Source organism: Aspergillus clavatus, genomic scaffold (genome assembly GCF_000002715.2).
Source record: "Aspergillus clavatus NRRL 1 1099423829802 genomic scaffold, whole genome shotgun sequence".
Taxonomy (NCBI): domain Eukaryota; kingdom Fungi; phylum Ascomycota; class Eurotiomycetes; order Eurotiales; family Aspergillaceae; genus Aspergillus; species Aspergillus clavatus.
The window spans coordinates 1249610-1271391 of NW_001517097.1; the positions used below are offsets into that span (position 1 = coordinate 1249610).

Consider the following 21782-nt stretch of genomic DNA (forward strand, 5'->3'; position numbering starts at 1 on the left):
ATCTAGTCCAATGGGTAGCGATAGAAGCATAAGCTGTTTAACCCCGTCATTTAAAAAAAAAAAAAAAGGCATGAAGAAACAAACAAACATGGCCGCTCAACGCCAAGTCTACCAGAGAGGATATCATCAAAACATCAGAATGAAAACACGACACACCATCTTTCACATCTTCTCCACGACTTCCACCGCGCGTCCCGCCCGTTCTGCCTTCCCTAGCGTCGAGGCCAACGCATTCCCATCTACCCCATCCTCACCCCCTTCCCCAGCCCCAACCTCGCCCTGCAGCCGCAGCAACCCCCGCAACGCATCCTCGTAAACAGCCGTCATACCTCCGTCGCGCCAGCGCTCCGTCTCGCGCTCCGACCCAAGCGGAACCCGCAACTCCCAACGCGCAGACCGCGCGCGCTGCCGACGCTCCCCAGATCCCGTGGCCTGGTTTCCCTCCGCCGCCTCGACGTCAGGCATGGGCACATCCCCGCCCCCAACCTCCTTATCTTCATCCTCCTCATATTCATCCTCCTCGTCATCGTCGTCGGCATCGCCATCGTCCTCCTCAATCGCCTTCCGCAGGCCCTCCGCATACGCCCTCGCCGCGCGTGCGGGCGCCTCCCGCCGCAGCTGCGCCACGCTCGTGGTCAGCGCCTCGAGCTGCGCGTACAGCGCGGTCACGCGCGCCGCAAGCTCGGTGTCGTAGGCCTCGTACTCGATCGTCTCGGAGGGTTGAGTGAAGGCGGCGGGAAAGGGGAATTGCGGCGAGGAGGCATCGAGGCCGTTGATGCTGATGGAGGCGGAGGCGGTGGTGAAGGTTTTGGTGATGAACTGGGGGAGTGAGGAGCGCGAGACGCAGCTTGTTAGGTTTTGTTTATCTGTGTGGGGGGGAGAGGGAGGGGGAAGAGGGAGGTACCTCGTCAACCAGATCCTTTACGCGTTCGCGCATGGGATCCGGCTCATCGTCTGCGTTGGCGGATGGGGGCAGATGGAGATCGAGTTTTTGGCGGGAGGCGGCGATGGTGTTTGTATGGAGGTAGGTGAAGTCTGCGGGGGATTGGAGTTCGATTTTGCGGTATTGGGTGGACATTTTTTTTTTTCTTTTTTCCTTCTTTATTTCTGTCTTGGTGGAAAAGGCTGGGGTTTGGTGTTGTTGGAAGTGGCGGAAGTTGGTTTTCGCTGGACGCGATGCGGGATGGAGATGGAGATGGAATGAATAATAATGAATAATGATTGTGATGGAGATAGTCAGATGTGCCTCACTGCCTCAGGCAGAAAAAACAAGTGAGCAGCCTGAAAGCTCAGGCAGCATGTTGATCAGGCCCCACAACGATGTCATCGATCTGGACGAAGAAAGATCGGCAGTTCTGCAGTTGGTAAAGGCTTTACGGAGCCTGTACGGAGTACTGTGTACTTACTTAGTAGTTAAGTGGCTTCACTGGCTTCGCACATCAAGAGTGGCCCCCTTGTTCTCGTTCGCTGGAGGCTCATGCAATCAGCCAAATTGATACCGACGCCTTTCTGCAGAGTTGCAGAGTATCTAGTAGTAGCACTACTCTAATTATTTGTCTCTCTTTAGTCTTCTCTTTTCTAAGTCGGATTTCCTGGATTTGCAAGTATAAGAATCAGTGTTCCTCCCCTTTTTTTCCCCAATCCCAACCGACCTTGGCTACAGTGGATGCTGGTTTCGTCCACAAACGGTGCAACGCATAACTTGTCCATTCACATTGAATTTTGGTACTTATCACATCCAGAAAGCAAAAAATATGTTGAACCTGCAATAATGTCATTACTATGCCAAGCACCCCACAGTAAGTTTGAGATAATATCAAGGTCACCCGTGAGGTAATCATTACCATGGAACCTGTTCCCGCCATTTCTCTCGTCGACAACACCGACACTGTCCGTAACTCTGTCGGCGAGGAATCCCTCTCCCAGGTTCCTACCGCTGCAGGCTCGCAGTCCATCTCCAGACGAATCACCAAAGTCTCCCTTCGTGGGGAACTTAAACGCCGTAAATACGCCAAATGGCAACCAGATCGACTTGGTCTGTCCGACGCCGACGATAGCCCAAGCAGAAGGCCGTCCCAGGCGAGAAGTCAGCTGACCCACGTGGATACCAACATTAATACAATGTCCGGGGCAAGCTTTCAATCCGGCCCCTCGCAGCCTGGTATCGCGCACCACGCCATCGATGCGACGGACTTTGCGTCCGCCTCGGAATCAACCAATGCCGCCCAGCGAACCTCGACGGACCCCCTGCTGCAGCAGAACCACGAGTCCGCTCAGCACAATGGCACACACCCCGTGAGCGAGCTCGATATCCTTTACGAAAACCAGCGTGGGTGGTTCTTCTTCGGCATCCCGCTGTACTCGCACAGCTCGCTGCTCAACTTCGACCCCGGCGCCTGGCTTACCCACGACTTCCGCGAGAGCCCCGTCAACATCACCAACGCGCAGCTCCCCGATCCCAGCTGGGAATGGGCCTGGCGCTCATGGTACGTCGACATGTCCGGCGACGTCGACGACCAAGGGTGGCAGTATTCGCTCTACTTTGGCTCCTCCGCCTGGCACGGCTCGCATCCTTGGTTCCACTCGTTCGTCCGCCGACGCCGATGGGTCAGGTTGCGCGTGAAGCGTGCGGTGGAGCAAACGCACCGCGGCCGCTCGGGGTTCGAGAAGGCGCATATGCTCAACGAGGATTACTTTACGATCCACTCTGCGCGCGAGCGGAACAAGGCAGCGAGCCCCGTCTCAGCGTCGCCCCGGCAGTCTGGGCCCAGGGGTCGGACTACTACTACTACGACAGTCGAGGAGGAGCCGCCATTGGAGGAAATATGCAATATTCCTACGCTGATGTATGCCCTGAAAACGGCGATTGTGGATCGGGAGAAGACAGATGCTTTGAAGCGGTTTGTCGAAGATGGGGGCGAGGAGCTCCGTTATCTGGATGACAAGGTATGCCTGTTACTTGGAAAATACCTTCAAAAAGCACACGTTTCACTGACTTCGCATAGATCCCTGAAATCATGTCGATGTTCGTCTTCCAGAACTCGAGATGGCAGTTCCTGACCCACTTGGTAAGCGTCATCAACGAGCTCTCTGAAAAAGCATCCACGGCAAGCGGTGCCGAAGCCGAAGAGCTCCGACGCAAGCAACAGAACTTGACAAAAGCCGCTGAGACTGTGAGACGGTATATTACGGGCCCCGAATTGCTGGGTCAGGAGCACCGCGAGTCCTTGGATTTGACGCCTGTCTCGCACGATACTCTGTTGGAGGACTGCTCGAAACGGTCCTCCTTCAAGCCAATAGACAATGGGGGACATATCAAGGGGATCCCTGAGGCGGCGGAGATTGGGCTGGAGGGTCATATTTTTCGTCCTTCGTGATCATTGTAGTATGTGTTTGATGGAGTGGTCGGCGTACTGTATTGCTGCATGGTCTGTATATTATGGGTTCAGCCGGGGAATTTTCCATTTTCTGTTTGATTGTCTTTTTTTTTTTGCTCCAGCATCGACTACCCCTTTCCAATAGCGCTATTGTCAAATATACTGTGTCATTAACACCAAACATTCAATTCTGATATCATGAGTGTTTGACGTACATGGCGAGGGGAGTAAGTTGAACGACCGCCCACCGCCTACCACTTTGGCTCAGCAAACAATTTTCTGAGGCCATGCAGTCAGCCCGAGCTTAACCTCCAAATCCAATAAATCGACGGTCCAACCGGCAGTGCACAACTGCACAGAACCACCACGACAACGACCCCAATTCCAACTCTCCCGGTCTCTCCTCCTTCCATGCCTCTGACTCCCTGCTCGAGTCTTCCCATATGTTCTCGCGCGGCCACCCGTGTCTGAGAAGACGTGGTCTATCCGCCGCCGTCTTGGACACCGTCGCGGCTGGCCCCGAGGAACCTCTTCTCTTCCTCTATCCTCGCTGGTTCACGTCGGTTCTACGGCAACAGAGATCGGTAGCATCGGTATCGTTTTCTACGGCTCGGAAGAACCCATCGAAATCGGCCCGTCTGCCGCTTCGCGGCTCGTGTCCCCGTTCCCGCCGGAGGTGGTCGTTCGGGAGCTCTGCCAGGCGATGGGTTTCGACCGAGACAGGGTCTGCTGCGCGGGCGGGCGAGTCACTGGAGCGGAAGAATGTTGATCGCGCGCGCGGTGTAGAACGCTTTGCTCAGATGGATGGGAAAGCTGGCGCCGAAGCTAGACGCACTGATACAGCGGTCGAGGAGACGGCGCCCGCCGCAGACCATGAGGAGTCGCCACAGCCGTCAAATCTCGCTGATAATGGATCATCGCATACTCCCGGGATGGATCGGCGCTTCGTCAACGTCAACATCTTCCCCGATGTCCAGGGAACGGCCCCGACGATGCAGGCGAACTCAAACGGCTCGGCCCAGGGTAACGCGCTCGGGGTCATGGAAAGCCTCTCGGTGAGGGATAGGAAGAAACTACGATATAGGCTGTACCTGTCGCGGATGGGTAAAGACCAAGGGACGCAAGATAAATGGGGCCGGTGGACCAAAGTCGGGGATTTGCTGGAGAAGATGCAGCAGGATACCCCCGTGTGGGTGAAGAAGGGCGCCGTGCAGAAGGAGTTACTTATCCCGGAGGAGACGGTGGCGCTTATGGCCGGCATCACGGATATGGCGATGAAAGAGAATGTGTGGTATGTGCCTGTCCGGAATGGGTGCCGGGTGCATGTGTTACACCCTCACGAGAGTGACGGCCAGTACAGGAAGGTCATTCTGTCTGGTTCCAAGCGGAGTGTGGAGTTGCTCGGCGACCGTATCATGCGGGCGCGGCACCTACAAGAGAACGGTGACCCCCTGGTGGATATCAGGAAACCTCCCGTTCCGGTGTATCCTTCCATCGAGGCGATGCGGCGCAAGAGTCTTCCGGTTCCACTTGTCCGAGGTGTCTGGGATTTCTACCAGGCGTTCAAACAACCGGCACCGCTAGAATCACTCCTCGCGTCATCCGGCAAGTTATCGACTATCAGGGAATTTGCCGAACACATAGAGGAATTGACGAGGTCACGGTCCCATTCGAGATTTGGGAGGGGACAGTCGGAGGTTGCTCACCGAGAGCGGGTGGCCACTGCGCTTGTCGCCCTGTTCCGGGACGATACATATCGCGATCTCTTCTCGACTGCTGCGCTCAATAGAGCACTTTCTTACTTGTTCGACCATGATGTGCTAGACGATGCTCGCGCGATTTTCGTTAGGGCCGAACATGTGGCGACCGTCGACACTTTCAATATTCTCCTCAAATCCGCAGCCAAGAGACAGGATATCCAGGTCTTTCGTGGCTTCCTGCATTCCATGTCGCGCCTGCAGATTCGGCCGAACGCCTACACCTGGCTGGCTTTCCTCGACTGCCTGGTCTCCTCTAAAGCTAAAGCTAGTCTTGTTAAGTTCATGCTGCAAAAGGGTTACCTGTCCGATACAAGTGCCATGCGGACTGCGTTGCAACTAACGATCCAGGATTCGTTCCTGGTCCATCTTCAAAGTGGCCAGAGTGTGGACGCCTTCTTCAATATGATTATCGATACGTACGGGGCCAATTGGTTTCCCCCATCGTTGATCAACCAGATGTTCAGCGTCGCCGTGCGACTCAAGGACTACTCCTCATTGGACCGGTTGTTTGAAATATGTCAGAAACAAGGCTTCGCGCTCGATTCCGCCACCGTCAACCAAATCCTCCCTCTGTTCCGTTCTGATATCCAGTCTGCTCTTTTGTACATGTTCCGCTGCCTGGATCGTCCTGAAACGCAGCTGGACAGATACACCTGGGAGAGACTTTTTTTGATCGCGTTCAAAGGCCGCAACTACAATATCTGTCGCGTGCTGTGGCGTTACGCTTGCACGCGCAGAATGGTCACCTACAAGATGAAGCAGTCTGTTCTCACCTCCTTGGTACGGAACGTGCCCCGAAATAAGGGAGATCAAATCGATGATGTCTGGCAAACCACTGCTGGGAATATCATTGTGGGGCTCGATCTTGACCAGGCCAGCTATCCACTGTCAGAAGCCATCTTAGACAATCTGCCAGATGAGTATCTCGACAGCCCAGTGGCTTTCCTTGCGTCAGGCTACAAGCCAGCAGGCGAAGACCGCGAGAAGCAACTGCGCGTGGCCTCTGCGCTAGTGCAGCGCGATATTGAGATTGGACCTCGATACCAGCCGTCGGAGCCCTTTGCTATCATGCTCGAGGCCGCCGCCGTGATGGACCGAGGATGGAAAGGCATACCGAGGCCCTGGCCATGGTTGATGCAGAATGCCATTCAAGTCCCCGTCCGCAAAGCGGATTTTCTGAGCACCAATATATGAGAATGCTTGGCTCCTTTGCGGGATATATAGAAGGCGTGTCTTGATTACCCCAGTCACAACTTTTGCATTGAGATCGTTGTTTTTCGGCATCTTTCATTCCGTGGTCGTGGAGCGTTCCTGTTGTGTATGATATTCAGCGGATTCTTGCATAGTGCTTGCAATTGGCACGGTCATCGGCGCAAAGTCTCGGCTGCCTTCGGATTGGATTCTCATCGGGTCTCAGCTACCTATCTTGTACTTTATATACTGTATATCACCCCTCGACCTGCTTTATTCCTATGAGTTGTACATAGTGTGTATAGATATTATTTTTGAACAATATTGTATTGAAATAGATGGTACGTGGGAGGTCTCCAGTGAACGTAAACCACACTCGCGACGTCGGTTAAGTTTAAAAAAAAAATGCATGTTTCAATTTCTACATGTATGGTCGTCTATATCATCCAATATAATCATAATGCGTCAAGATGTCGGCGATCGGGAAGCTCCAGGCCAGGAATCATCTACCGCCATTCTCATGGAGCAAAGCCGGGGCGGGAGCAGCAATAGGGGGTCCGTACGGATCCATGGAGGTTCGAATCGACCCGACTCCTTCTTTGAGGTACAGCACCAGCCGATAGGCCGAGTTGCCGTTCAAATAGTACCGATGCAGGCGTTTACTCCGCAGAAAGCCGAGCCGTTCGTACAGTTTCATGGCGGCCGTATTTGTGATTTCCGTCTCGAGGACAATCTAGGGGGATCAGGTTCATCGTCAGCCATCATATGATGTTTCTGTTTTCCCTTCTCCTCCAACGACTGGGGAAATTGAGACCATACCTCATCGGCATCCCGCTCAATCATCGCGTCAATAGCCATCCTCACCAATCTGGTCGCAATCCCTCGGCCGCGATACTCCTCCCGCACAGCCAACATGGCAATATACCCTCTCAGCGGACCCCCACGGTGCGGCTCCAGCTTCGACACCACGACACCGACCATGTAGTCTTTCTCCTTGGTGTCGTCCATGGCCATGAAACACAGCTCTCCCCATTGGTAGAGGAAGTACCGGTAGACGTAGATGCTGTACGGTTCCGACAGGTCCTTGGAAATCAGCTGTCTCATGGCAGGGACGTATTCGTTCTCGCGGGAGCCATCGTAGCGCACGTAGCGGAGGTCTGGAGGGCAGGAAGTTGAAGCAGTCGCAGTCGCAGTCGCAGTCGCAGCAGGCACTGCGGAAGATGAGACATCCTGGCTCATTCCGGACTCATCGAGGGGGAAGCGCGGGGAAGGTAAATACAGGGGTGGGATAGGATGTTGATAAGGGAGGGGTTGGACCTGGAATTGTGAAAGCGAGAAATGATAGAAGAAGGGTGGATATGACAGACTAGATGATGCCCTTATGGTTAATGGTTATGGTTATGGTTATGGTATGGTGTCTTGTCTCAGATGTCGGAGGAAGAGAAACTTTTTGCGCATGACGTCTCTTCCCATGTGATTCCGATACCCGCTGTGTTTTTGGGTATCTTTTTTTCCCTCCTTCGCTTCTCTCTTTTTCTTTGTAACTGGTAGTACCTCTTTTTTTGATTATTCTTCTTATGACTGTGTGTATTATTTGAAGCGCCCTTCCTTTTTCCTGCAACAGGGAGTCAGGCCTCCATCAATTGCAGCACATCGTTCCGGACCACCGCGCACCCAGGAGTTTCCTAGCGGTCGCTCACATGCTCCGCCGTCGCCAGGCCAAGGACGACCATGTCCAGCCACAACAAGAGCAGCACGAGCAGCAGAAAGACTCGTCCCGCAGCGAAGAACAGGTCTCACCACCGGTTACAGAGAAAATCATCGTGAAGGAGAAAGCACCGTCGGAATCGTTCGTCTACAAACCCCGGAGTAAACGGCGCAATGGGTTGATCTTCGCGCTCGGAGGCATCTTCGGCATCTTCATCGCTCTGTTCTTCGCCAACCAGCAGGATGTGATCAGTCTCGAGTCACTGATGGATTTGAACCTGGATGCGTTGATCGATGTGATTCCGCAGGGTATCGTGCGGGATGCGAGGGAGTTCACCGTACGTATACACACACCCTAGCCCAGGAGATTGATTGATTGATTGATCGCTTACTTATTTGATTTCTCCTTCCCAGCAACATGAACGAGACGCAGTCACCTACGACCCCTTCTCCATCGGCCTCCAGTTACAGGCGCAAGGCATCGAAGCCAAACATCCGATCGTCATGGTCCCCGGTGTCATCTCGACCGGTCTCGAGAGTTGGGGCACCAGTCCGTCCTCCCGCCAGTACTTTCGTCGGAGACTCTGGGGCAGTTGGAGCATGATGCGCGCACTGGTCCTGGACAAGGCCGAGTGGAAGAATCACATCATGCTTGACAAGGAGACCGGCCTGGATCCTCCCGGGATCAAGCTGCGGGCAGCGCAGGGGTTTGATGCAACCGACTTCTTCATTACAGGGTACTGGATCTGGAACAAGATCCTCGAGAATCTCGCATCCATCGGCTACGACCCGACGAATGCTTTCACTGCTGCGTACGACTGGCGGCTCTCCTACCCGAACCTGGAGACCCGCGACCAGTATTTCAGCCGGCTCAAGTCTTACGTCGAGACGGCCGTCCTGGTGAAGGGAGAGAAGGTGACGCTCGCCTCGCATAGTATGGGTTCGCAGGTGGTTCTATACTTCTTCAAATGGGTAGAGCATCCGGAGCACGGCAAGGGAGGCCCCGACTGGGTCAATAGACACATTGCCAACTGGATCAACATCAGCGGCTGCATGCTGGGCGCCGTCAAGGGGCTGACAGCGGTGCTGTCGGGCGAGATGCGCGACACCGCGCAGCTGAACGCCTTCGCCGTGTACGGCCTGGAGAAGTTCCTGTCCAAGGAAGAGCGCGCGGAGATCTTCCGCGCCATGCCGGGGATCTCCAGCATGCTCCCCAAGGGTGGCGAAGCCGTCTGGGGCAACTCGACCTGGGCGCCCGATGACCAGCCGGGCCAGACCATGACCTTCGGGAACCTGCTGCACTTCCGCGAGAGCAACTCGACCTGGACGCAAAAGAACCTCACCACGGCCGAGAGCCTGGCCTACCTCCTCGACCAGAGCGAGGAGTGGTACCGCAACCAGGTGCTGACCAGCTACTCGCACGGCGTCGCGCACACAGCCCGCGAAGTCGAGGCCAACGAGAACGATCCGCGCACGTGGCTGAACCCGCTCGAGACCCGCCTGCCCCTCGCCCCGGACATGAAGATCTACTGCTTCTACGGTGTCGGCAAGCCCACCGAGCGCAGCTACTTCTACCAGGAGGAGCGCGACCCGCTCGTCAACCTCAACGTCAGCATCGATACCACCGTGACCACGCCCGACGGCGTGGACCACGGCGTCCTCATGGGCGAGGGCGACGGCACCGTCAACCTACTCAGCACGGGCTACATGTGTGCCAAGGGCTGGCATATCAAACGGTACAACCCCGCCGGCGTGAAAATCAAGGTCTTCGAGATGCCCCATGAGCCGGACCGGTTCTCGCCCCGCGGCGGTCCAAACACAGGTATGTTACTTTCTCCTTCCGCACCGTCCCCTCAACCATGTCGAACCTTGTCCACTAACCATGGCAATCTAGGTGACCACGTTGACATCCTCGGCCGCGCCTCACTCAATGAACTTATCCTCCGCGTGGCTGGCGGACAAGGAGAGTACATCGAGGAGACGTTTGTCTCCAGAATCAAAGAATACGCGGACCGCGTCAAGATATACGACGAAGAATAATAACGAATCACTTGCTCCGTTCGCTTTTAGACTATTAATCATCATTATAATCCATGCTCCTTACTGCTCTAGATTCCATCCAATTTTCCCTTTTCTTCTTTCTATTTTGTCACTCCCAGTGTACATATAGATGACTGTACATGAACGACTTGAGTTCAAATGAGATAACCGGGACCATGTCTCGTTACCTCAAGCGTACGAAATGCTTAGAATCAAATCTTATAGACGGAGAAGATAGACACAGCGAAAATAATAATATACATATCTGTCCTTTCATAAATCATAACGCTACCGGATTACAAAATAATGATACTGCTATGGATAAATCATCCAACACCACCTCTGCATGCACAGAAGACTGCAACAAAAGTGCAGCAGCAAAGAGTCCCTTCAAGCAAGCCGGTCTGGTAGGGGCCAGGCGAAGGGACAGAGAAACGGAGAGTATATTAGGCCGTATTAGGAAGGTCGAGAAAAATGTGCAGCAGAGGTTGTGTTGCGTCCAATAGCGAAGAACGAAGCCAATCGTCGAAGAGTCACAGGAGGATCAGAGACCTGTTCGGCCAAAACACCTGGCCAACCACCACCAGCACCAAGCTCCAATTCCCTCCTAGCCTCTCTGCAAATCCGGTGGACGGAGACGTAGCTCCGCAGGGTGCCCACTGTCAAGAAGCAAGCGAATGTAGGCGTGGGGAGAGTACCGCGGGAACAGACCGGGTTCTCTCCTCTCTATATGCCAATGCAAAGAGTCATTAAAACCATCAAACCCCCTTTCTAAGCACGAGCGAGTGTAGTGCAAGCAAAAAGGCGCCTAGCCCATGTTGTTTATCTTTCCGTTTGAAAGCAAACCATCCCAAAGCCCAAGGCGCCGTAAAATGTGAGCGATCGACATGAATGGTAAAAAATATTTATGCATATGGTCGAGCGGAAGAAAAATAGCAAGATGCTCGACCAGTCGGGTGATAATAGCGAGTGACGTGGATTGGACTTGGTGGGGAATGTCCGTTCTGAAGAAGTTGTACAAGCGAATGTCTGGAGTGGCACCCTCGGGACGTATAACCAACCAGCACAGATGTCGTAAATAACTGGGCTATCCAGATTAAAAATTATCGACGGAGCTCCCTCACGGCACTTCACTCTGATCGCAAAACAATCAGAGGAAGCCGCCTGGTTTCGTGAAATAGGCATGTACAGTAGAAGCAAAGCGGGAAAAAAAAGGTATGAGTCACGGCCAGCCTGTCTCGTTCAGTGTAAACAAGACACCGCCGCTCATTAATCCTGGTCGTGTCTCGGAGAAAGGTATTAAATATATATGTGTCGAAGTCAGCTCAATGCAATAAACCAAGCATGTCGTCAAAATTGGTTGAACGCCGTCTCATTAGTCAATGCAATGACACGCACTTAAAGTGAATACGTGTCAAGCTCAGTGCAGCGAAATCAAAAATGTCTTCCGGACTCAATGTCCGTGGCGGGAGATGCAAGGGTCTCGCCCTCCCAAGAGTAGTGGTCGTCAACGGGGCTCAGGGAGCCGGATGAGATTGATGACGAAGATCCCACGGTCCACTCGTCGCTGTCAAGGTTGAAGTCTCCTTCGAAGCTGGCCAATCCGTAGCCATAATCCGGAGCCGAATCGCCGTATTCGACGTAGTCGTATTCCCAGCGGAACATCTTATCCTTCTGGACGCGAGGCATGAATCGAGTCTTGGCAAAGTAGAAGGCAACAGTGGCCAAGAGACCACCGCCGACAAGATCGACCGCATAGTGATGAGACAGATACATTGTAGCCCACCACATCCAGAGAGTGTAGGTAACGAACAAGGGCTTCAACCGAGGGAACACTTGGCTCATGAAGAGCGCGGCGAGGGTCGAATCCGCCGCATGCAAGGAAGGGAATGCACCGAAGACAACGGGTGATTGTTTGAAACCCGATGTGTACAAGTCAATTCCAAAGAGCTTGTCAATACGAGCGAGACCGGCAGGATTTCCTGGCATGGAGTAGTCGGCTGGAGCCAAGCCGTACAGGTTCTCGTACCAGGGCGGAGAGCAAGGGAACACCAGCTGGACGGTAACTGCAAACATGCTGATATAACCGAAGGTCCGAGCGAAAAGGGGAGTAGTTCCGGGAGGTCCGAAAATGAACATGATTGCTGAGCACACAAAAGGAGCGCCATAATGGCATATTCCATAAGGGAGCCATGCCAAAACGTCGAGCACTACATTTTGGTGAGCGGACAGGATGTTACTGATGTTGGCACCGTAGAGGATGTTTTCCAAGGCCGGAAGTACGCGGACCCAGATCGCGGGGCGCCAATCGCTTGGGACGAACCTATCAAAGCAAGCGTTAGACGTGCAACGCGCGGAACGAGCCCTAAAGGAGAGATGGACTTACTGGCAAGCATAGAAGAAGATGAGCCACCCAGCGATTGGGAGGAAAGGCAGGAAGAATTGGCGGGTGATAGGAAGGAGAAGAGAGATGAGAAGTAGAGTAAACGCGGCGGTTTTTGCCAATGGGCCGGGCGATTCCATCACACTCAGAGAGAAAATGCCAACTATGAGCAGCAGAAGATATTGGAAGTCATAGAGAGTCCAACGATGGCATTGCAGCTGTCGGAGTGTATCCATGGGAGAGAAGGAGGTCTGCAAGGACGATATCGAGGAAGCAGGTGAAATCCGACTGCGCAACTTGGACCGGATCTTTCGTCGCATGCGATGCGGGACAAGAAGCTGTATAGAGCGCCATGGGACTTGGATCTGGAGCTTGCCGAACTGGTTTTGCGTCCGATCCTTCCATGATGGAAGAGTGGTATTCATGGTTGCAGCGGGCCTGATCCCTTCAGGTCTCAGTGACGGCGATTCCTCTAATTTCTGTTCCCCGGCTGATATAGAGAGGAGGTTGGAAGTAAGTTGGGGATGCCTGTAATTATGACGAAGGAAGACCGCGAGGTGGAATCGCAGGCCAAGCTGACGGAAAGGGGCTCAGGGCGTCAACGTGCCAGTGATTCTCAACGGGGCGAGAACCACGAAAGGAGCGAAACGTTTTAACGGCGGAAGGATGGTTCCGACAGACGCCTTGAGAGACGGAGAATTGATTTTGTATAGATCGCGACGAACTCCGGTCTCCAGCGGCCAAACGGGGAGATAACTCTGGGGAAGGTCACGTTGCAAGGGTTTGTCTGACGCAAGGCGGACAGGCAAGGGCAACGAGAACGAGGTAGGTCGCGAGGAGGCGGTGCGCAGGATAATCTGGCAACGGAGCCGGAGAGAGAGAGAGAGAGAGAGAGAGCGAGGTGAGATGAGAGAGAGGGAGACGAGCGAGAATAATGAGGAAGAGGCGGAAGAAGCGAGAAGGAGAGTAATAAGTGAGAAGGGAAGGATTTTGTTGGTGATGGAGAAGCGCCTAGTTCGACGGGAGTACAAAAGTGATGAAGGGGCGGACGGACAACGACGGGTACGAGTACGGAATTACCATGATACATGGCAGTATTGGTATTACACAGTCGGATGTCTGTATCATGTCGTCACTGCTCTTCTATGGTTGCTACCTAGCCGCCAAGCCTTGATGGTCTAACTGAATAGGGCAATTACAGTAAACAGTTACCTACATTAACGATCTTGGTAAAAAAGCCTGGATCGCCGAGATCTGCTATGGAGTTGGAATTAAAGGAGTAACTCAGGGAAGACACATTGAACATTCATTCCTTTCCTGTCCTCTTACCTGATTTTTCTAAGGGCAAAGGAGGGCCAGCATGAAGAGCCCTCTGAAAGTCAGAGAAGGAGCATAAATCAGCTCATGCTTAGTACGCGGATGTGGCGGAAGTTCGGAGCAAACGGGATTATTAACACCGACTGGTAAATACAGCTGGAGAACAGAGTGATGCAAAAAATTCTAGATAGGCAGTCTACCTAGGTAGGATGTTCCGTTCCAACATAGTGGTATTGTCAAGAAAATTACCTGCGTGGTAATATAACGGTGTTACCACTCTGCAGTTTGCCAATCCCTGGGTAGGTAAAGCACAATCCAATCAGTCTGCCCATTTGCAGTCCTCAAAGCGCTAATTGGCAGGGAAAGCCCACATTGAAATGCAGTAAACCAATGGGAGACCCTGGATCTTCAAGATTAATTTCGCTTAATCCACAATGGTCACACAGTCATCTGCAACAGACCAAAGAAATCGCCGACTGTCCTGTCTCCAAGAGCCAATCATTCCTGAAGCAGACATAATCCAAGGTATTATTTTTCATTAGGTTGTAAGGCACAGCTCAGACGGATCCGAGAAGGCCTCGGATTTCGGTCACCCAATGTGATGGGTCATGGGTGTTGGCCTCTTTTTTTTTTTTTTTTTTTTTTTATGTTTCTTTGGCACCAACAGAAATTTTCTTTCCTTTTGCTTTCTTTTCACTTTCCTTAGGACTAGCTACTTAGAGTCTTAGTTGCTGTGGAACTCCATGTAGATAGATAGTGTGTCCCTGAGGCTCTTTGTACGCGCATATAATAATGGTCCTGAATGAATATCATAACCATCTCTACCTCTTTGTAGTATCTAGGGAGTACTCCTTATCTCAAAGCAATCTACATCGAGTAGACTTCGAGTAGACTATAGAACAGTAACCCTTCGGCGAACGGAGGAAATGATCAGTTTCCCCTGTCGTATCTATCTGTACTCCGGACGATCATGCGATTGGATCTGCTTCCGTTTTGAACAGTCAGCCAACATCTTATCAGGTATCAGCCTTAGCCACTCTAGGCCAGCAGGAGATTAATTGAGAACCACCACCGACCAAGCCTCTTTATTTTCCGTTTCATCTCATTGATGACTGAGCCCTGAGACTATCTAATACTATTGGCAGAGAGCTATTGTCTGCATCGTGGAGACCGCAAGTCTACTATGTATTATTGATCACTAAACCGCGATCCAGCTTAGACAACATGTAAGGCATTTGGGCACACGAGGTTCTTTCCCGAACGGGTTACTGTCGAAGAAACTAGGTACTGTATAGTGTATATGATACTGTATGCCGTACCCGTTATATTTTACTTTCCGTACATGTGATACCATGCTCATACCTTACAGTTATGTAAACCCATGTCATCTCGGTGGATATCTCACGGCAAGCCGCACGAGTGCATCCAAAGCTATCTAGTCTATGCTCCATGCATTTGCACAAGAAGCAATTAAAGGCCTGGTCGATCCCCTCTCATTTTACTTTCCTGTGGTGCTGTCTGTAAACTCGGTATGCTTTCCTGCGACTAAGCAGCAACAGACTCCCATCATGCAGATTGTCATACAAATGCTGCAGGTCTCGTGGAAAATTGAGGCAGCAGCTGACCATGGCGGAGCAAATGACTTCAGTTTCTCAAGGGCCGACTGACTCGCCCTTTACAACGGTATTATTTCTCATTACTTCTAATCATTATTACCTACCTTAGGTCATTCAATAATCAATATTACAGCTTATGACCATGATTAACCTCCAGAATAAGATGAAGTCTTACTCAGCAGTTTCAGAAACTGCCTCATCACATCCAGCCCCAGTAGTCCTTTCTCGAGCAGAAAGTGCCTGCCTACAAACTTCAAGCATGATTGGCTCGAGATACACGCACGTTTGTTAATCCTTTGAGGCTGGCCCTTGCAAGCTATATTTACATGCAGCTATTTGGGGTGGAAAAAAGGAAACTCGTATTCGCTCAGCAGTTGGCTGTCTTTTACGGTCGCCTGGCCTGGAGTGGATATGCCGAGATGAAAGGGAGCTTGGGCCATGGGATGAGCCACGATGGATCAGGATCTGGGGTGGGAATCAAGGACATTACTATCGACAGCCACGAAAGTAGTCTCAGCCAGCATTATCCAGATACGGGTTGCAGGACATGACACTCGAATGTTATATATGTTACTGGACAAAGTTGCAAATTTATCGCGTTGTCCTCATATCGACAAACTGTGTAGGTTCAATGCCTTGCCGCCGCTTAATTGCATCATATGGGGTTTCTCATGCACCGAGTTACATCATGCATCATGAATATGGGGAAATGGACCTCGGTCACTCACGATACGCCTCCGATCTCCTGGTTTAGGTTTGTTCTCGAAGAGCCCCAGCGAAGATTATCTAGATGGTTCATTGTTATTGTTCATCAGGCTGCAGGCGATCATTGTAACATCACTGTGGCTGATTGCACTGCTCGGACCACATCATGACATTAGGTTATTGCTTGATGAGTTCGGAGTACATGAACACATAGGGCATATACAGAGGCTCACAAATCACAACACTGCATTTAACCTTGAATCACCGAATATAGTATGTTGAGTGATAATTAGATCTCCAAGTCTTGTCCCTAGCTTCAAAGGGGCCAGTGATACCTAAACACATCATCTTTGTATACTAGTCAGGTACACAAGGTTAAAGCAAGGCATCTGTCTGTCCTTATACTTAAACACAAATTTCAATACACTGTAATCTCCCTTGTAGTAATCTCAGATGCATCAACTTCTTCAAATGCTAATCTCCATGAGACCTGTGTCTAGTCCAATAGATAGCTTGACCATATCCCACCCACAACATCTCCATGACCTTTCTTTTTTGTTGACATAACCAACCTTCGGCACTGCCATGTTTCCAGCCCCCTCAGCCTCATCTCCAGGTCAACGTGGAGGAACTATGTGGACCCATCGTTGGGAATGTAGAGAAACACCGTAGAAGCATACCATCTATTTCTGGAATGTCGCAGCACTGTTATGTAGGCTGAAACTGTTGAGAATGTACTATGTATCTAGCTTGTGTCAATCCCAAAGAAGCCCAACGCATAAAGGAGCTTTTGTACAACTTGTTGGTGCCTTAAATTTGGTGGCCTGAACCGGTGTGTGTTCTAGATAGACAAAGGGCAGGACTCGAAGGTCCGTTTCATAACTATTTGGGTTCAGCCAAACAAACAAGACATTTTTGTAAAAGGATAATGAAAACCTGTAAATTGCACCTTTTTATTAACTGTACCGCTCGAGTCATGGACTCATGATAGATGTGAACCCAACCTAGTCTAATGTACCGCCCACCAAAACGCCTGAAGCCCAAATAACTGAACCCAACAAGAAAAATGACTAACTCTCCGATCCCTCACCAGATGAGGCAAGCAATTGAAATCCCTTGACCAGCCCCATAGCCGACCCGGCCGCAATACCTCCCACAAGCACCATCTGCAGCCCCCCAATTAATCCTCGCCGTATGTTCTGCCTGCCCTTCCACCCGCTCACGAAACATGTCTTGCCGTATCCGAAGAGAAACAATGCCACAGCCATGGTGGCAATGGACCAGCGCAGCGCAACGAATGCCTCGTGTGGACCGACGAAAAAGTAAGGCAACAGGGGGATGAATCCGCCGATGAAGTACCCCAGCGCGATCGTCAGAGCGCAAACCAGTGCACGGGAGTCGGATGGCTCGGGGAGCATGTGATGGAAGTTCATCAAAAACGACGGGAGCTTGGAAGAGGTTGAGAGATGATTGGTGAGTTGTGTGACGAGTTCGGGGGGAAGATCGTAGGGAGCAAAGATTTCGGAAATGTTGTCTGTCACGGTGGCAGGATCTGTAGCAATCTCGGTTTGGGTCTCTTTGAGATTTGCGCGGTAGGATTCCCTAGAGGTAAAATGTTAGCCAATAGTTCCATCTCGCCATAGCCACCGAAGAAGCAGTCGGTAGGAAGAGACTCACTCCTCGCTTTTCGCGCCCAGGTATCCGCCCAGTCCCATAGATATCGCACCGGCAATGAGCTCGGCGAAGCCTCCAAAGACAACCACTTTCGTATCACCCAGAGCTGATAGGCCTGCCGTGAGAGCAAAAGGCACGGTCATGCCGTCTGAAAGACCGATGATAGCATCCGAAACCGTTCTCCCATCGATGAGTTTGGACTCTTTCTTCTGAGTCACTTTTTGCCTGACTGGTTTATCGGTGTCGCTCCCACTGGCGGACTCGAGATCTTCCGAGCCATTTCGAAGGGGGAAGTGGAATTCTTTCTCCGGGTCTGACTCGGATACTGGAGAGTAGTGGGAGAGTAAACCTTTGATAGAGCTGAGAGACATGGTGCATCAATGGAATCGTATCTCTGTTTCTTGGCCTCGCTGTAAGGTCGTTAAAAACAAGGGAGGAATTTGTCCAGGTAGTTTTTGGGCGACTGCTCAAGATTTAACAGGAACCAAATCAGATACGAGATGTTTATAAGTCCACTCAACCTGCACGTTGGACCTCACATGGGACGGGACCCCCGGATACTTCTGGACGAATCGATGGCTCACAGGAGCGGGCAATGGAGCCACCAGAGGCAAGGATTTGATGCTAAAGAGAATAATCAACAGACCAGTGCCACATTGAGCGAGCTAACAAGAGACGATGCCTCTAAGCGATGTAGAAGAGAGGGGCGTTATCAGCAAAAAAAGCGGCCGTCGGTCATGACAAGTGCCCGCATCTCCCTGTTTATCAACACTGGGTCTGGAGTTCACCATGTGCAGGCGCAAGAGCCTATTGAGCGAGCATGACCAACAACGTGCTGTGCTCTTGGGCGGTCATCTGCAGGCGGAGGAGGGGATTTCCTTGGCACGTGCGGGTCTGATTCGTTCAGATGGGCGGGAGGAGACGCTTCAACTGCCAGCCAGCTCCACTTTGCTGTGGGAATCAGGGAAAGCTTGAGATTGCTTGGGAAAAGGCGCTTGCCTCGGAAAAGGCTAGCTCTAAAATTTACATCCAATGAACTTCTTGCCATTAGCTGTTTTTCGCTTTTGATTGGTCTTGTTTTTAATAGTGTATCCACCGGTTCCAAGGAGTTCATTCTCAATTCCACTGTGGATGATTTCTATATCAAGCCTCTTATCAACCACATAACTCGCCTTATAGGCTTATATGTCTCCAAGCAGTCCAAGGCCATCCAAGCATTTACACAGAAAACTTTTTTTTTTCTGCTAAATTACCTGACATCCACCTTCTCCCCGGAGTCGACAATAAAATTCCAACCTCTTGACACTCCCTTCTTCCCAGTCCATCAGGTCTCCAATTTATGCACTGACATCAAGGATACTCCAAGCAGCTGACCATTAATACCAAGTATTTCTCAGCCTAGGCTCACATGAACGAAGGTCACATGTCCTTATATACAGTACTATCACATCCTATTCATCCCATCGAGAAAATGACTTGTCTCATGGGGAGATATGTCTATCTCAATGTTGGAGTACCGACTAACTAAAGCGTCATGCCATGAAGATAAAGGGATTTGCTACCTCACAAGATCGACCTTGACTTTGGGAGATGCGCAGTCGTGTTCGTGTCGTGTTTACTAGCAGCATAGTTCACCAGTTGTGATGGTCAAGCTATCGACTGTACCGAAGCAGAGTAATTCAAAAACGTGCCATTCTAGAATAACCACGATTCTTGAGTTCCTATCCAATGGCATTACAGTTGTGATTCATTTAAACAAGCATCTAGATCAAGAGAAGGAAGTTCATATTAAGAGCTGACCAAGTGTCACTTCGCGGAATAACTCACCGTAAAATGTACCAGGAACATGCACAGCTAATCATTTGTAAGCCTGTATCCCAGAAGTTATCTTATCGTTCAAACAGTTATCAGACTGTGTGGCTCAGATATATCAATCTGGTACCTGAATACCTAAGTTTGCGGCATCTGCTTCCTACAGCAGCAACTAAAGCCTACAGGCTGAGCTACGCCACAACTTAACCAGATCTAGATGTACTTGCGTCAATCCTCCGCCTTTGGTGTTGGTATCACGAAATATATACACATCCAGAAAAAAAATAGAGCTGGGTCGGCAAGAATTCCATAGCAGTGCAAAACAGTGACCGACCAAATTCACCAGCCAGTGGCCAGCTCAGCATCCAACCAAAGCAATCATCTTTTCAACCGCTCCGCGTAGTTATTATTGGATTTCAATCCATCCCCTCACGATTTCGAATAACTATCGCGCCATCAGTCAGCAGTTCTGCCCAGACCATCCAGAGTCCAGATCCAGATAAGACAACTCACGGCTTCCTCTTCTCCGTCTCCACATCAGCAGTGCCCGCCATATTCCACAGTCGACTCTTATACGCAGGAAACGAGGTGTGATTCCACATGTTCACCAGAACACTATCGAGCCATCTTTGTCAGCCACTTGCATCGTCTGGTCCTAAACCCTTCCCTTGTTGGTGTAACACCACCCACCTTTGGCTCCGGTCCACATAGGCTTCGTCACTCAATTCCTTTACGCCAACCTTCATCCCGTCCCGGGTGAACATGACGTTCTTCTTCTCCATCTTCGAGCGCGTGGTCTTGCTGACTTCTTGGACGATGCTATAGGCGATGTAGCCGACGACGGAGAGCACGACGACGGCGATAAGGAGAATGATGAGGGGGACGATTGATTGGACCATTGTGTCTAACGAAGAAATTGGAAGCAGAGGCGGTTCGGGGAAAAGATGCGAGTCCGAGCGAGGAGGGTATAGAAGTCTAGAAGAGACACTGCCGCTTTATTAGCTGCGGGAAGGGTATAGGGCTGAAGGAGCGGGGACGAAAATGACGTCGGTCACGTGCGCCTGGGGGAGTGACACAGCATTGACAGGATGGATACATACCTGTGAGGCTGTGGCTATGAGTCAAAAGTCAGGACCACAAGTTCTATCAGGAGATCACAGGAAGGAAAAAATGGGGGAGAAGAGAAGAAAAATCTGGAAGAAAGAAAAAAAAAAGGTACACCGCGGGTTCGAGTTGTAATCTGATCGCCAAGTCCTTTTGGTGAGCGGGGTGGCGCATACAGAATTCTGGTGCCTAGATACTCTCCCTTTCCTCCCTTTTTTCACCCTTTTGGGCCAGTCAAAGCCACAATTCATGCACGAAGTGTTCTATTCCTGTGGTGACTGAGGAGTCGACCCAGCTACTAGCCTGCTACTCCAGGGAAACGGACATTTCTGGTCCAATCCCCGACGGTGGCTGGTTAGCGCTGGGCTCCTCCTGCGTCGTCAATATGACAGCTAAAGGATAGGAACATCACACTAGCCATGTACAAGCTGAATATCGCGCTACCTGCTGCAAATACCCTAAGTGGGATCTCGGCAGCGTCTTTCCTACTCATTCTAACGAAACTGGGCGTTGTTCTCATCTCCGACTCATCCCGGGACATCTTGGACGTTGTCTCTCGTTGGTATGTGACGATGCGGCCCACCGCAAGTCCATCCTTGGGACTTGGGAGACACGCATACGCAGGCTGAGCACTTATCCTGAATGCAGTGTCATAACCTGGCAGTTTCGGACCGGAGTCCGCAGTCGAGGTTTCTCGGATGGATATGGCAGCCACATGTGTCGACACTTTACAGCGGTGTCCAGTGAGACTGGACTTGACTGTTCATCACCGAGTCACCGAGTCACCGAGTCACCGACGCTCCGAGAATCCAGGATCTTTCGTCTCTTTCCGGTGGTACTAGGTCCAAGCAAAGACAAGATTAAATGAATAACTGAAGGGCCTTTCTATCAGTCACCGTTCGCTCTGAAGACGGTCAATTTGTCTTCTGACAAGAATACTGAAGTTGGCTCAGACTGTCCTCATTGGTCTAGCGAACCATGAAGAACACTCTACAAGCCCTGTATTTACCTTGATATGATTGACTGTCATGGGTATAGTTCTTGTTATATCTTGAATTGACCTAGACCATTTCATCTTAGGAAAGAAGGCTCCCTG

General features: G+C 51.3%; 8 protein-coding genes across 8 annotated transcripts, besides 9 other annotated features; 3 read left to right on the plus strand and 5 right to left on the minus strand.

Moving 5' to 3' along the window:
• Positions 1–162: 162 nt before the first annotated feature.
• Positions 163–1078, minus strand: ACLA_037750 (uncharacterized protein; the record flags this gene model as incomplete). The annotated part of the gene is made up of 2 exons (XM_001270990.1): positions 163–819; positions 905–1078. The coding sequence occupies 2 exons, from the start codon at positions 1076–1078 to the stop codon at positions 163–165; spliced, it is 831 nt and encodes a 276-aa protein (XP_001270991.1).
• Positions 486–521: a microsatellite.
• Positions 488–555: a microsatellite.
• A 767-nt stretch (positions 1079–1845) lies between the features above and the next one.
• Positions 1846–3377, plus strand: ACLA_037760 (uncharacterized protein; the record flags this gene model as incomplete). Its single annotated transcript, XM_001270991.1, has 2 exons — positions 1846–2946; positions 3006–3377. The coding sequence occupies 2 exons, from the start codon at positions 1846–1848 to the stop codon at positions 3375–3377; spliced, it is 1473 nt and encodes a 490-aa protein (XP_001270992.1).
• A 443-nt stretch (positions 3378–3820) lies between these two features.
• ACLA_037770 (uncharacterized protein) lies at positions 3821–6331 on the plus strand (the record flags this gene model as incomplete). Its single annotated transcript, XM_001270992.1, has 1 exon — positions 3821–6331. One exon carries the CDS (start codon positions 3821–3823, stop codon positions 6329–6331), a length of 2511 nt encoding a protein of 836 aa, XP_001270993.1.
• Positions 6332–6830: 499 nt separating this feature from the next.
• Positions 6831–7567, minus strand: ACLA_037780 (peptide alpha-N-acetyltransferase MAK3; the record flags this gene model as incomplete). Its single annotated transcript, XM_001270993.1, has 2 exons — positions 6831–7061; positions 7148–7567. The coding sequence occupies 2 exons, from the start codon at positions 7565–7567 to the stop codon at positions 6831–6833; spliced, it is 651 nt and encodes a 216-aa protein (XP_001270994.1).
• Positions 7506–7532: a microsatellite.
• Positions 7568–7707: 140 nt separating the features above from the next.
• Positions 7708–7743: a microsatellite.
• Positions 7744–8028: 285 nt separating this feature from the next.
• On the plus strand, positions 8029–10075 carry ACLA_037790 (phospholipid:diacylglycerol acyltransferase; the record flags this gene model as incomplete). Its single annotated transcript, XM_001270994.1, has 3 exons — positions 8029–8373; positions 8450–9857; positions 9930–10075. 3 exons carry the CDS (start codon positions 8029–8031, stop codon positions 10073–10075), a joined length of 1899 nt encoding a protein of 632 aa, XP_001270995.1.
• Positions 8402–8437: a microsatellite.
• Positions 10076–11509: 1434 nt separating the features above from the next.
• ACLA_037800 (phosphatase PAP2 family protein) lies at positions 11510–12883 on the minus strand (the record flags this gene model as incomplete). The annotated part of the gene is made up of 2 exons (XM_001270995.1): positions 11510–12398; positions 12462–12883. 2 exons carry the CDS (start codon positions 12881–12883, stop codon positions 11510–11512), a joined length of 1311 nt encoding a protein of 436 aa, XP_001270996.1.
• A 447-nt stretch (positions 12884–13330) lies between these two features.
• Positions 13331–13379: a microsatellite.
• Positions 13331–13380: a microsatellite.
• Positions 13381–14398: 1018 nt separating this feature from the next.
• Positions 14399–14431: a microsatellite.
• A 2735-nt stretch (positions 14432–17166) lies between these two features.
• On the minus strand, positions 17167–18141 carry ACLA_037810 (VIT1/CCC1 transporter family protein; the record flags this gene model as incomplete). The annotated part of the gene is made up of 2 exons (XM_001270996.1): positions 17167–17698; positions 17774–18141. The coding sequence occupies 2 exons, from the start codon at positions 18139–18141 to the stop codon at positions 17167–17169; spliced, it is 900 nt and encodes a 299-aa protein (XP_001270997.1).
• Positions 18142–20011: 1870 nt separating this feature from the next.
• On the minus strand, positions 20012–20481 carry ACLA_037820 (uncharacterized protein; the record flags this gene model as incomplete). Its single annotated transcript, XM_001270997.1, has 3 exons — positions 20012–20027; positions 20096–20197; positions 20273–20481. 3 exons carry the CDS (start codon positions 20479–20481, stop codon positions 20012–20014), a joined length of 327 nt encoding a protein of 108 aa, XP_001270998.1.
• Positions 20482–21452: 971 nt separating this feature from the next.
• Positions 21453–21482: a microsatellite.
• Positions 21483–21782: the final 300 nt, after the last annotated feature.